Source organism: Gavia stellata, chromosome 4 (genome assembly GCF_030936135.1).
Source record: "Gavia stellata isolate bGavSte3 chromosome 4, bGavSte3.hap2, whole genome shotgun sequence".
Taxonomy (NCBI): Eukaryota; Metazoa; Chordata; class Aves; order Gaviiformes; family Gaviidae; genus Gavia; species Gavia stellata.
The window spans coordinates 82,341,514-82,359,884 of record NC_082597.1 but is presented as its reverse complement, the minus strand read 5'-3'; the positions used below and the strand labels follow the sequence as shown (position 1 = coordinate 82,359,884).

Here is an 18,371-nt window from a genome sequence, read left to right as displayed (position 1 = left end):
GTTGCCTGAAGGTTTGGCTGGAAGTTGCATCAGTGCTAATAGGATGTGGCTACGCTGATCGTGTGTGCAATCTGCTTCTGCACTGGCTTAAGCAGTGAACAGCACTAGCAGCTATTTCCATCCCGGCTTGATCCTGCTTTAAGCAAACCACAAACTGAAGCTAATTAGCCAGACCTTCTGTTTTGGTGATTACCATCACGGAGGAAAGAGAGGGTAAAAGGCAAAACTCCCATGACCTGAGAGGCCACGGCAATTCTCTGCTGGAACTTCAGCATCTTGTCTTCATGCTCCACGATGCCTCAGCAAGCAACGTAACAAGAGGTGTATTTTGTCCCAACTCCCCAGAAGGCAGTGGAGAGGGAGTGAAGGAGAGGAAGAAAGAAAGCTAATGCAAAACCAGGGCTCTAAAACAGAGCCAGCTCTGTCTAAAAAAACGGTTATTCAAAGATTAGATTTATCTTGGAGGTGGTTTCTGTGGGGAAGAGTGTCTTTGTATCTGCAAAGCTTTACAGTGCTTCCAGGTAGGAGGTAAGTGCAGAAACCTTTTTATAAGGCTCTATCTCAACTACTCAAGTTACCTTACTGGCTGGATGCTGCACTGTCATTCCTGCATGAAATATTCAGGGGATTATCTTGTAATCAAGTGTCTAATCAGAACAGGTGATGGATCCTGCTTACCCTTCAACCTTACAATTTAAGCAATGTATTAGGAAGAAAAGTTACTGATGATTAATACCATCTGAGAAAGGTCTTTTATTTGCTAACGATAATTGGAGGGAAGTGTATTTATTTGGAGTACAAATCTTTTTCTTCTTTTAGCTTATTTATGACACTACGACACTTTCTCTTGTGTGAAAGGGGGAAATTGATTTATTCAATGACTGAATAAAATACAGTGTTTCTGCTAGCTTGTGAATTAGGATCACGCACTGTGTCATGACCGGCAAGAATGGCAGTTGTCTGTATCACAGAGATATGTACTGATGCACTGTGGCTAAGCTATCAAAGATACTGAGTTTATATAGGGAGCAGCGTGGATGTTGTGTCCCAAAACTTGGGCTGGGTGCTGTAAAACTCTCCCAGCAAGGCTGAGAAATAAACGCACTGGGTTAAACTCTGGACAAATTTTCACTGAGTGGTTGCCCTTTTAATGAAATAGCTATAGGCACACCGAAGAGAATGAGCTTAAATTAGATGGTGTTCATCTGTTTACTTTGCCTCAACTGAAGTGCCACATGAGGAATTTTATATGTAACCTATACTAATGTTATATGCCTGATTTTACTTGAAAGGGAGAGGGGTCAGCAGCCCTGACTCCATCTTGAACAGCTTTATACAAGTCGGTCAAACTTTTCTGCACTACGTTCTACCCCTGACAAAAGGGGAAGAGTAATAATAAGGACTTTCTTTGTGCATACAGAGAAGACGAGTACGTTACAGAATACTTTTTTAGCACTTGCTTTAGTATTCACACAGAATAATGCCTTCAGATTGGAAAAGTTGTATCACCCCACTCTTCTTAGTCCCTCTTTTGGAATGGCATTTCTTAATTTCTAAGTAATTTATCAATAGGTATCAAGTACTTGTCCTTCTTATCCGGCTAGTATCTTATGCTAATCTCAGAACGTCATTTAGAAACTGCCTTCAGTCACAAAACAGGGAACAACCTGGATGACACAGCTTCTGGACCGACTAATCTAAAAACTCTTAGATCGCAGAAATTAAAAAAAATAAAAAAATAAAAAAAAATGTTCTCAGTTGCTGTGTGTAAGCTCTCTAGCAGGGGGGATGCTACTTCGTACAGGCTTTCGTTTGCACACTAGCCCATGCATACAAGTTTTGAGGTGGTGTGCCTGTAATTTTCTTTGATTGCATAAGCACCCCATCCATTTGAGTGAACGAATTGCTCTCTGCTTGATCGCTTTGCTCCAATGTCCACAGCTGCACAGATCTCAATGTAGTTCATGCTTACTTGGCACAGGGCAATGGTGCAATCACATACAGCTCCTGGTAACTTTTTGCCAATAAAGTGGGATCAGAGAATACTCCAAGGGAAGCAACTGTTGAACTGCTTTTTGCCTTGATGTTTTATAACCAATTAATCTGTTCCCTGGATAGATAGCAAACCTCCTGCTTTGTATACACTTAGCTCCGGGAGAGGGGAATGAAAACTTGCTGAGAATTATGCTATTTTTATATCCACACTATATGCTGCAGAAATTAAATGCTAAAACAGAAAGGCATATCCACTAATTTCAGAATAGTATAGGAATGTAGAGCCAGGTCCTGCCAGGATCCCTGCGGACACAAAGCTCTGCCTGCAAGGGTTCAAATTACCAGCTCCTATAAGCTATAAGGATGGGTCCATTACAGGTAATACAGTTAGCTCAGGTAATAAATAATATACACAGGAGGCAATATGAGGAGGAAGCAATATCCAGCTGGTTAAAATGGAGTTGGGTCAGTAGTCTATTTTTAAGGACACTTTCCAATAGAGAAAATCATATCTGGGCAGCACTGTGTTTCCTGAGGTACCTGGGCATGGTATTAGTTGATAATGCAGAGCTGTGACAAACAATGCCAATACATCAGATTGTGTTTCACCTGCTGTAGAGGAGTGGTGCTTGGACGTCTGTAAAAGTTATCAGAGAGATTAGATGCTTTTAATAATTAAGAAGTTATATAAGACTCCTCCCCAAATCCATTTATTGTTCCTGTAAATCTATCCTGTAGCATGCTCAATGATCCAGCCGGTCTTCTGAAGGGGTGGGATGCATTTGGAATCATCCGTGGAAAGGCAAAGACTAAGGTAGCTCAAAACCATCAAGACTCACAAGCAGTATGTCCAAGTTGAAAAACAATGTTCCTCAAAGCCTGGATTCTGCCAGTGAACGTTAATGGAGCGGTCTGATGTATGGCACTGTCTGATGTGCTCTCTACTAAGCAAGTACCTGATTACGGACCTGATTTTGTTCTTCACTTCTGCCAGGAAAGAATGCTTCTGAAAAGAGCAGAGGTGTACTAAGTGAAACTGGGCTCTGTGAAAGGCAATCCGAGACCTGCAAGGAGGATGTCCAAGCCCATTGCCTTACTGGAACCACCAGAGCCTTAGATGAAAGACGGCTCTTTTGGGGCAGGCTGCCTGAAAAACCTTGATTCTCATACCAGTAGTCAAGGCCAAAAATGTATGTACCTTCTCAGTCTCTTAAGGGAAACGTTATAATATTCCCTTCCTCTTGCTCTTTCTATGACAGGATTTTCAAGGCAGAAGCTCCTTCTGGCCTTGAGCACAACATGGCCTTGTCTTTGCTTGGAATATATAGGTACTAGCCAGGCCTGAGTAATAACATATAGACCATAGAGAAGTCCACAGAACTCTCTTCTGTAAGAAAACCCAGTAAGTTCTCATGGTATTGTGCACCCACTGTAGTCCATATACTGGCATAGATGCCTGAAAGCAAAATTGCAACCAAGGAAGGTGAAGAAAAGCCAGGTAGTATGAGACACACTCTTGAACCGCTGTAAAGCCTTAATACAGTTTTGCTTATCCAATTACACTGGGCTACGCCTGCTATGAGTTTGATCCTATAACCAAGCAGTTTTCCAATAAATAATCTGTAGTTCCTTAGGAAAAATACTAATTGCTCTAGTCTGAAAGCCAATATCTTTATTTTGGTCTGTTTCTCTCTTGAGACACTTAGATCCACACAGGTTTTCTTGTTAATTGAGGTAGAAGTGATGAAAGCAGGAATGTTTGCCCCTCTTTTGGTCAGATCTGTCCATCCGCTTCATTGCTGGTGGAAAATACTAGCTGTGCATGTCTGCTTTTAAGAAGTTCAGAAAACTGTGGCTCCATCTCTGCCCTAGGGATGCTCCTATGCATCCTCCCCACACTGATAAGCTGGTGCCTGACTCATACAATTATCTGATTAGAAGAGCCGTCTGCAGCCACAAAGCTTTAGGCTGCAATCTTGTCAGCTTTCATGAGCTAAGAAAGGTCAGTCTGGGTGAGGGCACCGGTGGAAACAAAGGGGCAGTCCAGCCCTGGTAAGGGGAAGAGGAAGACATTGCTTTTTACCACCTATCCACTCCTTTTCTCTGGTCCTCTCTGAAGTTGCAGGCTGCTGTTCCAGGAGTTGCTTATTTGCAGCTTCAGGTGAGCTGCTGTGCACCTGATTACCTGGGTGACACAAATCCATCTGCCAGGAAGCTTAATATCCGGAGGCACCTACAACAAGGAGCCTAGTGCAAAGGTGGAGGAAAACTGGTGACAGAAACCTTCTGCAGTAAGTGGGGCTGGTGCCAATTAAAACTTGGTTTCTCTCCCTGGGGTTACTGTGGTCCCATAGCAGAAGAAACAGAGAGGCATAGAGGGGCTGTGCTTCTCCTAACACTGTCCAGCAATAGAGGATGTCTTGAATGAATAATAAGGGGAAAAAAGGGCCTACAATTCAGTATCTGTTGAATCCACAGCTGACTGGCGAAAGAGAAGAAGCAGGGATCTGCCTGGTTCCTCTCAAAGAGGAATACAACTTGCCTTTTTAGTTGAAAACACAGAGGGAGTTTTTGTTTGCTCCCAAAGGGAGCCATTCATGCAGACGGGGAGGTGTTTTGACCCGTTTCATCACGTGGCGTTGGCATTCATGTGAGGAGCATTAGCTCTTCATCTCAAAACTTTCCTCCCCGTGACGCAGGGGCAATGCTGACAGTGTCCTCTGAAATGCCTTCCATTTCTACAGATGCCAACCTAAAAACTGCACAATAGCAACCTGATTTCCTGACCTTTTCCGCTAGGCTTCCCAGGAGCCTAGCGGAAGCCCTCTTACCCTTCAGGAGTTGTGTATATGCTTTTCACTAGTTCAAGAACACTTAGAGCTGGAGAAATTATGATTTTTTTCACCCATAACCTATTCCCAAGCAAATGTGAAAAGTTTGGGGTTGCTTTTTTTATTCTGGGGTTGCTTTTTTATTCATTTTTAATACATCTCCTATATGTGAATTATAAATATTATTTAAATAGTTAATTCAACAAGAAGTTTAAATATTTCTTCTCTTTCAAAAATTCAAATGGAATGAACAGTTTTCCCCCTCTCATATTTTTTTGAGAAATTAGTACTTCCCAGTGAAACTGCTTGACTGGCACTAGATTCCACCACGACCAACAACCCCCTGGAAAATCTTTTGTCTTCCATGGCCTGACCAGACCAAGTGGAATTTAAATCTTGCTAAATTTATCCCTGGCAGCAGTAACTAAATTAAACCTGCCACTAACAATTCTACATTTGAAAGAACTCTAACTTTTGTAGCTGATGCAATAGATGAAGTTCTTGTACCTGGAAATGAGGGAGATCACTGCTAAGCTTTCTCTTCAAGTTGGTCTGTGGAAATACTGAAGTAAATAGGTAAGAGTTGTCCCTCAGCCTGTTCACAATACTGAGGACTTACAGAAGTTACACAACTTGTCCTCAGCACACAATCTCTTTGCATTCAGCTTCAGAAGGAACATGTATATGCATTACAGAAGATACTTGGTTGCCTGAGCCATAACCAGCATTGTTTGCTACCAAGAACATCACTCTCTTACTAATGAAGTCTTACTCCGTAATTTCTGTACTCCCTGACTGGAGGAGAAAAAAGCCCAAAAACCCTAAAAGCCCACAGAGTGTCAACTAAGGTCTGAAGTGGGGAATGCAAATGTAATATCTCTGAAGACAATGCTAAATGCTTTGGGATATGTTCTTTAAGTAGAAGTAACTGTTTCTGTTACCGTGTTGTGGGTTTGAATTTTTGGGGTTTTGTTTTTTGAGGTTTTTTTTTAGTAATGTGGATTACTTTCCATGGTGAAGACTAAGGAGAACAATACAATCTGCAATATCTTATCTATAAACAACCACAAGAATAACCAGAAAATGCTCCGTTGTGCTAGTAAGTTTTATTGTTTGCTATGTTGATATAGTTAGTCAGGATTCTACTGGATAAAATGGTCTACAGAGAGAAAGCGAGGCTTGCACTGTAAAGTTCCTTCATCATAAAACTCGTGATTACACAACTGGGCTTCTTGGAAATACTCAGTCTGTACACTTCCGAGAATAGCATTCACACTGAGAGGCAGAAGGGATGTAATGCTGCACCACCGTCCCATTGGCACAGCGGAGGGGGATCGTGACTATGGTTGTTTGCGTGGCTGTACAGCAGCTGCACACGTCTTCCCATTTCCCTGTCTGAACAGAGTATCTGGTATTGCTTCTGCACTTGCCCTAAATGGGAAAAAGAGATGCCAAGTTTGAACAGTGCCAGACCTCAGTGCAATCAGAATCCAGGTTCTTCCCTTCAAAACAGCCATGGACAACTTCACCTGGAGTTCAGTGCTCTGCTGTAAAACACGAACTCGGAAACAGGTATCTGATTCCAGAGTATGGGGTGCTGGTCAAAGAGTAATGTCTTATGAGCATAAGCATAGCAAAGGAGAGGTAAAGAAAGTGGTCACACAAAAAAAGCCTATAATTTAAAACATCACAGGTGATGTCCAGGGCTATTGTGCTGGCTTCTAAGCACATATGGTTATCGTCTCAGCTGTATGAGATCATGCATTCAGAAAGTGCTTTAGCCCAAATGTTGCAAGCCACACATCCATTGCTGTCCTGCTGGTTGCTATTTTTCCTTGTTCTACTTGTCTGGCCACTTTACTAATTTAGACCGAGCTGACAATGCCTGTGGCTATAAGCTTTCATAATGTAAAAACAAACGGCCCCACACCAAACTCTGTCAGAGTCCCTTTCTTTTTGTGGCTCTATGCTCATATTTCTGAGATTAATACAAAAAATTGCATACTATTATCAGGGAGGGCTTTAGAAAGACTGTACTCAATACCAACTATAGCAGGAGTATTTAGTCTACTCAATGTATGGTCAGATTCACAATATAAAATCTGTACTTTTTCAGGGGAAACTTCAATACATATGACTTTATGGCTAAGGACCTGATTATCATCGCCTTTGTGGACAGGACAAGAGGTTGAAAAAAAATTTTTTTTTTTTTCTCCATGAAAGGTAAGTGTTTTTGTTGTTGTTCTTAACGCTTCCACTCTTAATGAGACTTGTGTAGTAAATGAAGGCCCTTCGCCAGGTAGCTATCTGAAAAGCCTGGGCATGTATGCCCTTAATACTTCTCCTCTCTGTTCCCATTCTTTTCCCAGTGGTCATGGGAAAGAGAGAGACTCATTTTGCTTACTGCTTTAACTAAAAAGAATACTCCAGGGGCTGGGAGCAAGCCATTTCTTGACTGCCACTCTTGTATGCCATAGTTTGGATTGTATACAAGGGTTGTATAAATCCTTGTATGAAGCTTGGTTATCTCAGATTGAGCAGCTGTCCTGCTACAACCCGGTCTGGGAAGAGAATGCCATCTTTGGTTCCCAATCTCGGAGACATGGGAACATCCCGAAGGGAAGCCATGCTCCTGTTTCAGATGGAAGTTGCCCTATAAGGTGCAAGGAGTGATGGGCAGGAAATTAAACTTTTAATCTGATTATGGAAGAAATGCACAAGACGTGCAGAACACAAAACCCCAGTGCTCAGGCTAATAGAGGAGTCATAGAGCTTATAGAGCACAGAAGTCAAATCATAGCGCTCCAGTTTAAATGTCTTTTAAAGTATCATGCATCTAAACACCTATTTACACTCTCATAAATCAACTTCAGAGCCTGAAAAGGGATATGTTTGTTTAACTGTAGACTCACATCTGAAAAATCAGCTTCACTAATACGAAAATTCTTTTTTGTATATAGCAAGTCCTAACAAAGCCACTTCAGAGTCATTAATTTCTGATGGAAGCAAAGGAGAGTGGTACAAACAAAGCCTTTGTGTCTAACATATGTGCCTTTTTTCATGCTGGCTTGAATAGGGAAAATTCAGCATCCCCAAATTACTTTAAGAAGTAAGTGCCAATGAGGTTTACATTGAGTGAATCAATGAGAAGGACAGAAACTGATGCTCCACTTACTGAAGTGAAGCCCTAATAGAGGCAAAGGTTTCCCTTCTGGAAGAGAGAAAGGGGGCAAGGGCAGGTCTTGGGGCTGGGGGGCTGCTTTTGTTATTTACCTCACAATGAGAAATAGGCACTTCCTTTTCAGTCACACATCCGTTGATATTCCTATACTGCAGTCTGGTACTTACTGGTCGACATTCCACTTCCACACCTACAACATTAAATAAAAAAAAAAAGGAAAAAAGTGTTTGACAGTGCTGACAATTGCTTTTTTTAACTTTCTTCCCCTTATTACTGAAACTGCTGTTATTGAGAAGTCATTACTGGTAAGATCCCTAGCAAGAGAATAAGGTGTGTCTCCTTAGAGTGACGAACATAGAGCTGTGTGACTATATCACACTACAGCCCTAAAATTCCACCAGAGAGCAAGGTTTCCCTCATGTTTCTTTTCAAATGACTGCTTTCTTTTAAGGTCACCTTGCCACCTAACGTCTGCCTTTTACCTGTTGGCTTCTGTGTTAGATAACTCTCCTTTTAAAGATGGTTCAGTGGTACATTGGGCAAACAAGTGCACAGGAAAAAGATGACACACACGGGAACCCCAATAACCCAATCAGAGAAACAGAGCACCCTGGCCTGGCTATTCCTGGGGCTGTCACAGGAGACAGAACCCCCTTGTCTTGGGATGATGCCCTTCACGATGAGTCAGTGGGAGCAGCTCATCAGAACATCTTACAGACTGAGGTGCGTCCCTGCCTTCAGGACTGTGTGGGACTCTTTAGGCATGCTAGGGAAGAACATTCTGGGATTCTAGAAGACTTACTTATGATGGGATTTTTTAGGGGAGGAAGCAAAGGTGGGGGAAGAGAGGGATTAAGGTGGTTTGGTGAGGAACGAAAATGGGAAAACGGGTGGATAAAGGCATAAAGGGAGCTGGTTGCATGTTAAACAGCTGCTGTTCTATACTTTCGTCTGACCTTGCCCTATGTTTGATCACTGCAGTCTGTCCTGTCTACTTATTGAACTCCATTTCTAACTACTTGTCCTGGGTGATGGACTCTGCTCTGCATGGACGTGTGTGTATGGAAGCGTAAGTGCCAGCAGCTGGAATTGGACCACAGGACACAGGGCCCATGAGTCTAGGTTAGCGGGGATGTCAGACCAGTTACTGGACAGAGTGGGTGCCTAAGACCACTAAGGACCTTCATCCTGATCAGCCAGAGGGGAGATCAGGATGACAACATGGGTGCTGTTTGTGTTTGCCAGAGTACTGAGTGATTTTGTGTGTGTACGTAAAGAACTATGTGTGCGCATGTTGTATACATGTGTTTGCGTGCATGCCTATGGGGATACACGCTCAGCCTCACTGTTGCCTGGACCTGGGGACATGGAGCTGTGGCAGCCTTCCCTCTATCAGGCTCCTAGATTTGACAACTCCTAGCAGTTCTTTGCACGTGTGCTGGATTTTGCAGAAAATTAATATGGCAAAAAGAAACACTAGGGAAAGAAAGAAAGTTAGAAAACTAGTTCTGCGAAAATCTAACTTTGGGTCAATGGGAACTTGTCCACTGTCTTCAGTAAGTCATTAAATACTCTGATACTTGTTTTCCAAGACTTTCTGCTCTTAGTGCTAGGTAAATTCTCCCTGTTTTTTTCCCAACAAGAAATCCACATAAGAGGCAGTAGGTCTGGATTTCTTATGTGCGGAGGGTGCAAGTTCAAGGAATCTGCTGATGCCTCTTTGTGAAGCAAGGTTGGTTTGCTATGATCTGTTAACTGCGGTAGTTGACGGTGACTTTTGAAGGGAACTTTGCCATTGACATGCTCAAATACAGACTAATTGAGAATATTTTATTCTGAACACTCTTGTCTGTTTTGGTCCACATCTAAAGACTTGTAAGGGAGCTAATGCTTTTTTAAGTGGGTATTTTATGCACTGCAAACAGCAGTTCTTTGTAGTGTTAATATAGTGCTACACCTCTGCATAGAGACAGGCTCCTACTTCTACTCATCTCTAGCTAACCAGTGGAATTTCTGTATTTACCAGAATATTTACATACTACACAACAGCATTTCAGAGAGCTGAAGGAATTCAGCTGGCCAACTGCACAACTAAGTAGATATATAAATTGAAGAGGAAAGTATCCATCTTCCTAGCAGCAAACATAGCTTTCAATACCTTTTCCATGGGAATGTTAGTACCAAATTGGCTCTGTGCCTTGCTAAGGCTTTACATTTCATTAAAAAAAAGAAACAAGCTTGAAAAGTGTTTCTGGCTCCAGGGCTAGAACTGCCAGTTCACTTTCAATGATTTCATCACTTCGTTTGATAAAACTTGTCCACCTGGAAGGAATACACAGTTGTGTCCGCATAACTGAAAAGCCCAAACAAAATAATTGTCATCAGACTCAACGCAGCTTCATCACCTTTTTGATCCTGACTTATCAACTTGTTCTCAAGCTACTTTACTACATTCATTTACTTTTTTTGTAGACTGCCTTCTTTGCAAGGGCAAGTGCTTGTAACTTAACAAGGCATATGCAATTGAGATCAACACAGAAAAGAGGTAAGAAGCAGAGATGCGACTTCTTTGTTAAGTGGGAAAATAAGGAATACCCTTTGCAAATAACCAAGTCCTTTGCTAGTACCACAAAAATCTAACGAGAAAATAAGCCTGTTCACTTATGTGCTCCTACGTACTTAAAACCTGGAACAATGCCCTCAGGCACACTAATGAACTCCAATTGCCAAGGCATAACACAGAAAGGGAAAGTGGCTTCTTAAACAACCTTTGCTCAAAGCCACATAGGACTCTGCTAAGCCAAAGGCATCACCCTGAACTGTGCCTTGAACTTGAGAGAACAAGTTCTTTGCCCAATTCTTTATGGTACTGAGGTGTCTGAAAGACAAATTCTCTCAAGACCTGGGAAGGCAATGTAACCTACATCTAAGTCTCTGTGTCCCTGAGAAACTGATTATTCTCTTATCTGACTTTTAAGAATAATTAAATTACTCTGGGTTTTACAGTAGCTTTGCCAAGCCTTGGTGTTCCCTGGAGAGTATGTAACAGACTGCATGTTGCTACCAAGTGCCCTGGTGGAAAGATATAAATGCAGAGGAGAGAGAAGGAGAGTTTGGTATCTAGAAGTATCTGTTTGGTTCAAAGCTATGTGTCAATCACTGCCCTTCAGTTGATAACCCACGGTTAGATGCGTGGATGCAGTATGTTGGCTTTTTCCTTATGAAGGGCCCTGAATAGAGAAGTGAACAGGACTGCACTGTAACACGGGACATTTCAGTTTTGAGCTATATCGAAGCAAACGTCCATGGGAATAAGGATCTGAAGGCCCATACAATATGGGCATTTTTAGGCACATGATATTTCACTTAGATCAGTTAGCTTTTGCTGCTGCAAGGAGGTATCACTTTGAAATCACTATAACTGTTAAATAAATATACGTATTGAGCTGTGCTCATTTGGAACTGTGTTTCTCCTCTCCTCAACTGCAGTGAGAGGTATTCTCAATTAGTAGAGCCTGCCCACCACCCTGTCTTTTAAATCTTAAAATCTGTCTTTGCTAATAAATAATTTTCAGTATTCCTTACTTGAAGCCTGGTGGATTAATGGTCTCTTAACTAAATCACCCATTTGAGCCATTTGATGACAGTCTATCTCAATAGCTTTCCGACTTCTATTTCTCAAGCTGGAACTCAGTGATTGTACAGACAGGCAATGGCTACAAACTCTCTAGGAGTAAATATCCTTCATCACGGGTATTATTACAGCAGTTACCGTGCCAGTGTGGTGATGGGCTGCTATGTTGGCCATCTTTTATTTATTAACACATGCATAGAGGGAGAAAAAAAAAAAGATAACAGAACACAGGCAAGATGTTGATATTCTGACCTTAAAAGAGAATGTCAATCTTTTGTTACTTTTTTTTTATTATTTTAAATGAGCTACAGTATTATTAATTTTTTGCTTACAAAGGAGAAAACTGAGAGGTTGTCTGTTCACAAAAGTATCAGAGATTCATTTTAGAAATGAGAACCCAACCCTGCAATCCTTCCTCATGTAAGCAAACCCTTCCTACGCTCACAGCCTGACTGACGTTTGGATTATTATCTACACAATGATGCATGAAATTAAAGGTTGCAGGACTGACTCCTAACCTGCTGAATTTAAGATGCAGTCAGGCTGTTCAACAGGAATGCACCTTTGACAAGCACTTCCCCTACCATTTTTTGGTTATTACATTATCGAAAACCAATCAAAATTATGTTACTGCCCCCAGGGTTTTTTTGCTAAATTAATTTTAAGTTGATTGACTATTCATGAAGTGCTTGCCTCACACATTCAGTATCAGATTATGTGACTTGTCAACCTGTGTGTGCAATACTGTTCCTGTTCTCTTTAGATGAACAATAAAATAAAACATTCATAATTAACATCTGCATAAAATGTGGAGAGTATCTATTTCCTTCTAAGCACTTGTGAATACTGTCAAAACACGTGTTCTGGTGGACAAAACATGACAGCAGTATCTCAATCAGGGGGTGGACTTGTTCGATAGTTTATTTTAACCACATTGCTTAGCTCGGTTTCACTAAACTGCATCTTATGCAACACGTAGCTCCTTACCCAGTAGCTTACGCTCTGCATTTTCCATACAAGACTTCTGGCTTATTTACTTACATGTGTCACAGCAGGTATTGTCAATTTTTGCAATTCTGCCCTAAAACAATAAAAAAAGAAAAGTCCTATTTTGGCACAAGTAATACGCATGTGTTCTGCTGGAAGAATAAATACAAATGGATGTTTAAAAGAGAGTATTAGGCAAGAAAACTGTATTTCTGTATTGTACAAAAATATAAATCTAAATTAGTAATCATCTCTTTATCCATTTTGAGGTTTTGAACTTGTGACTGTATTTGTTGATAGCTGATTGGAAATAATTGACTATATTAGCAAGTTCAACACCTGAAAATGCTGCTTTCACCTTATATTAGGAGCTTTCTAAAGTAAAGACATTGAACACAAATAAGTTTCTGGGAACCAGAGTGATAAAACCAGTAACATTCAAGTCTTACGTTTAAGAAAGGAAGTTAAACAGTCCCTCTTGATTATTTTTTTTTAGCAATATAGGTGAAAGCATGCCTATTTTCACAACAGCTGAAAATACACATTAAATCATCATAAAATATCACATCTGTCAAATAAGTTTTAAGAGCCAAAAATTTTATTTTTCTTGTTTCATTACTACCATGTAGAAAATAATTCTCAGAAAAATACGTATGGTGGAAAATTACTGAAAACCCATAGTGAAAGGGAAAATGGAGAAATATTTATACTGCAGGGTGATGCCATTGTTGCACTAAATACCTGAACTTACATGCAAAAGTTTGGAGTCTTTTTTAATTAAAAAACCTAAACTTTCCATCCGTAACTAGATGAAAAACACTAATTTTATAGCTGAAGTATAGTTCAATTGTTTAGACGGGAGGAGAATAAATGCAGTTTGGAAAGTTCTGGTTAAAAAGTGAACTATTCTTCATTGATTTTCAATGAAGACTTTTAGAATATAATAAGTCCAAGCCTGTAACACAATCCAGCATTTTTCTAAATCTTTGTTTGCATAACAAAACTGTGTGTGCTATAGTGATGTCACAAAATGAGAAATGCACTGTATCACAGAATCACAGAATCATTAAGGTTGGAAAAGACTTGTAAGATCATCAAGTCCAACCATCAACCCAACCCCACCATGCCCATTAAACCATGTCCCGCAGTGCCACGTCCACACGTTCCTTGAACACCTCCAGGGATGGTGACTCCACCACCTCCCTGGGCAGCCTGTTCCAAGGCTTCACCACTCTCCCAGTAAAGAAAATTTTTCCTAATATCCAGCCTGAACCTCCCCTGGCACAACTTGAGGCCATTTCCTCTTGTCCTATCACTTGTCACCCAGGAGAAGAGACCAGCACCCACATCGCTACAACCCCCTTTCAGGTAATTGTAGAGAGCGATGAGGTCTCCCCTCAGCCTCCTCTTCTCCAGGCTAAACAACCCCAGCTCCCTCAGCCGCTCCTCATCAGACTTGTGCTCCAGACCCCTCACCAGCTCCGTCGCCCTTCTCCGGACATGCTCCAGCAAGAAGCTTTATTCTTCCTGCACGATACATATCAAACCCTCTATTTGCTTGATGTGTACGTAGAGAGGTTTGGGCACAAGCTTTGTTAAAGGTGCCGAAGAAAATGGGGACAGGTGGATATAAACACCTGCGTGACGCTCGATGAGCAAAAGCAGGACCCCAGGTGCTACACCCCAACCTGCACTCTGCTCCTTACTGTACGGCCAACCTCAAATCACAGGAAAGACGGGTGGACATGTTGAGCGGGGTTTTTATTACACCATTATACCAAACAACTGCAAACGTGAAAGTTTGAGCTCTTCCTACAGTGCTGTGAAAATTCTTTTCCCTAACCCTGTACCAGAGTAGAGAAAAAATCTCTTAGTATTTCATATGTATATTCATAGAAAAAAAAGGGGCTGATCTGACTGTTTTCTCAGTTTGCGTAATTATCCACGCAGTTTTGCTCTGGATACCAAACTGAAAACATTGTTAGAACAACTATTTTCTTATGTTTGCTGCTTCATATGGAACAGAATTACTGCAAGCTCAGCATCTCCCCTCCAGTATAGTCCCACATAAAACCAGCATATATTTTAAAATAAAGACATTTTTCTGAATTTCAAAGAAAGTTCAAATTCAGTTTAGCCAAGGTGCTGGGAGAGGTTTGGGGTTTCCCACCCTAATACACATAAGGTACCCATATACAGAACCGTAAACATGACAGAGTCTATTAGGAAACCTGGAAACAGGACCCATTTCACTACTTACTCCTTCAGCCAAACATCTTCTGGAATCAAATGGAGGACAGCCAGTGATTCTCCTTTCCCAGATAAATTCCCCTTTCTCGTTTACTTTACAGGAGTGACTATCACAGCCATCCTGAAGTGATTCATTTGGCTGTAAAGATTTAAGGGCTGTTAGCTTTACACAGAAACAACACGGGACAGTAAGTTTTCAGTATACTATACAACCTGACTATTGCTTCACCAATATTTCAGTTAAGGTACCATGGTGGTAAAGTTTATAAAACATGAAAATCTTTGCTAAACAGAATTGTTTCTCAACAAAGTCGTCATCTGTTATTTATTTCCATAGCCATATTGATGACAGCTGAGTCAAGACTGCCAAAACCTGACCTTTTTCAGCTCTTAACAGGGAAGAAATTTCCATTACCTTAAAAGAAAAACTTGTCTAAGTGAGAAACTCGGGAGTTTGGCCTACAAATTGTCTTTTAAAGAGACACATATATGAATATTTAACTTCTGGCTGAGTTGGGAGCTTCTTTAAAAAAAAAATAAATACAGAAAACTACACACCCACACCCACCCTCATCCCCACATAGAATCATAGAATCATTTAGGTTGGAAAAGACCTGTAAGATCATCAAGTCCAACCACCAACCCAACCCCACCATGCCCACTAAACCATGTCCCACAGTGCCATGTCCACATGTTCCTTGAACACCTCCAGGGATGGTGACTCCACCACCTCCCTGGGCAGCCTGTTCCAAGGCTTCACCACTCTCTCAGGAAAGAAATTTTTCCTAATATCCAGCCTAAACCTCCCCTGGCGCAACTTGAGGCCATTTCCTCTTGTCCTATCACTTGTCACTTGGGAGAAGAGACCAACACCCACCTCACCACAACCCCCTTTCAGGTAGCTGTAGAGAGCGATGAGGTCTCCCCTCAGCCTCCTCTTCTCCAGACTGAACAACCCCAGCTCCCTCAGCCGCTCCTCATACAACTTGTGCTCCAGACCCTTCACCAGTTTTGTTGCTCTTCCCATACTCTCCCCATCTAAAACTTAGCTCAGGAATGGAACAAAAGAAAACGCTATAAGCTGTTTCTTGTAACAAGCTGATGAGTTTTAGTCAAAAAATATCCACTGCTGTTTAACAACTTATCATGCTAGAGAAATCTTTCAAAATTCACATTTTCAACTTAAATTATTGATTTCTCATTTAAAATGAGGTTTTAAATTTCATCTAAGTAGTTGTTTGAGGTCATATTCATGCTTGCAGGTGCATCCAGAATGTCCCTCTAGAATTTTGCACTGTGGTATGAAGTCGCCTTTTTTCATTTACAACTAACAACAAAAAAAAGAACTTTCTTGAGAAACCATTCTGAGATATAAAAGAAAAGGCACTAGTAATACCATGCTGCCTAATCGAACAGGAGGAATGAAAAAAAAAATGCACTTTTCCTTGGTTTTACCAGAAGTCTCTGCTACATTTACATTTACTCATAAATAGAAGACAGAGTGCTTAAAACTTACCTGAAGGTATTGAATTCTTCCGTCTCTCAGCCTGATGCCACATGAAGTTGGCACGCATTTTCCACAGCAAGAGCCAGGGACTTCCTGCCTTCTGTAATTCTAGAAGGTAAAGGACATTTTTCTGGGTTTATTTTGTTTTAAGCACCTATTTGTAGAGGGTTTCTTTTAAAAAAAAATTCAGTGGACAAAGTGATAGCCAGCAAAATGCCTTTTTAAACAGTAGGACTAGACTAGCTTAATCTAGTTGCATAATTTTGGGTTTTGTTTTATAAAAGATGGCATTAATCCTTGTTCTGATTTATTATACAACAGGGAGAGAAGTTTATCTCCAAGTACAAAGCCTCCTGTGTCAACTAAATTCAATATTCTTTGACTCTAACAGTTGCAAGGTCAGGTCCACTAAACAACACATGACAGGAGAGAGTAAGAAACTTCTTAAAATGCTTTGAGTGACACATAGTTTGCATTTGTGGTGTGCAGGAGCTTCTCTGTAAAGCTAATGAATACTACACAGCACAACTTGGAAAAGTAGTTTGAAGTGCTTAAACTAGGAGAAAAGGGCAAAAAAACCAGTAAGCAGTGGGCAGGGAAAGGGGAGAATAAGGCTAAGGTGGAAAATTTGGACTATGGAAAGAAAAAGAAAATGGCCTGATAAAACAAGAAAGCAAAAAGAGCATCAGAGAGGGTGTAACATGAGGGAAGGAGGGAAGGAGGGAAGGAGGGAAGGAGGGAAGGAGGGAAGGAGGGAAGGAGGGAAGGAGGGAAGGAGGGAAGGAGGGAAGGAGGGAAGGAGGGAAGGAGGGAAGGAGGGAAGGAGGAATAATGGAGCCCCACAAATAGCACAGCAAGGAAAAAACAGTGGCAGGGAAAGGAGCATGGGAGAATGAGCAGCACTGGATGGAGAAGAAGAAAGGTATAGAATCGATAATGGAATGAAATAAAAACAACCCAACCCAACAGAAAGGAACAGAGTTAACACATGAAGTGCCCCACAGTAATGTCTCCAGCTGCTACACATAACAAACAGCTGCTTATGATGAGTTGAACATTTTTAAGACAACAAACAGTTTCTTGGTTGAGTGAAGGCATGCATGTTACCCATATGTTCTTTATAGGAAAAGAATTTGGGGAGGTTGGAGGGTTACTATTAAATCATTGGAAGAAAATATAGGTCATTGTTATTTAGGTGAACTTACTCTACTAGCAAAATGCAAGCACCTAAAGTAGGTCATAAAATGACCAAAAAAATGACCCTGAATGAGCAGAATATGCTGCAGTTGGCTGCACTTCAATTACCAGTGCTTTTACTTTCATAGCTTCAGCATTCAGTAGAAAGCAGGTGCTCCTGAGAGAGTATATACTCTTAACCCATGATTTTATCCATTATGAAGGAATTGCTTTTAACCTGGGTATACCATGAAACCAATGACTCTGAGACAGGAAAGATCCCAAGTATGTGTGTGAATCCCACTGGCCTTAGGGGATGAAGAAATTCTGTATCTTTTTTGGTATTTTTTTTCCCCCCTCAAGCTCCACAGATTCATTACAATGGCTATAAAGGGATACATACACCTAGACCTGCAACCTCCCTTGGGTAGCTGCACATCTCCTAAATACAAGTTCATAGTGCTTAATAAGTCCAACTGGAAATCGCCCTTTCTTCAGGGTTTTTTTTGTTTAGTCTGCACTTTTGGGTCAGGTAGGGGAAAGGAACTGTTTGGGAATTGTGTGGGTGGTGAAAGAAGTAGGAAAGGAATGTTCCCCCATATTTTTTTTTACCATGTATTTTATTGATTCCTCTACCTTTAATTTCTACAGCTGGCTTCTGGCATTGAAAAGCAAGAATTGATGTTTGTGTATTTTTGTGCGGGAACATACATAGGCATGCATATTTTGGGGCACAGATTCATTCTAGTGTATCTGGGTTTTTTTCATTGAACTACCCGGTTATATTTTGTGGAAGAGAGGAAGATGCTC

At 41.1% G+C, this 18,371-nt stretch overlaps 1 protein-coding gene across 1 annotated transcript in view; it reads right to left on the bottom strand.

Moving 5' to 3' along the window:
- Window positions 1–5,913: 5,913 nt before the first annotated feature.
- The window catches only part of VWF (von Willebrand factor), a 146,291-nt gene continuing 133,833 nt past the window's right edge, over window positions 5,914–18,371 (bottom strand). The window contains exons 48-52 of the mRNA XM_059816886.1: window positions 16,395–16,493; window positions 14,889–15,017; window positions 12,683–12,722; window positions 8,100–8,197; window positions 5,914–6,257 (exon numbers count right to left, since the gene is read on the bottom strand). Coding sequence (XP_059672869.1) covers window positions 6,069–6,257; window positions 8,100–8,197; window positions 12,683–12,722; window positions 14,889–15,017; window positions 16,395–16,493 — 555 coding nt within the window. The 3' untranslated portion in view covers window positions 5,914–6,068. The remainder of the gene's footprint in view (window positions 6,258–8,099; window positions 8,198–12,682; window positions 12,723–14,888; window positions 15,018–16,394; window positions 16,494–18,371) is intronic.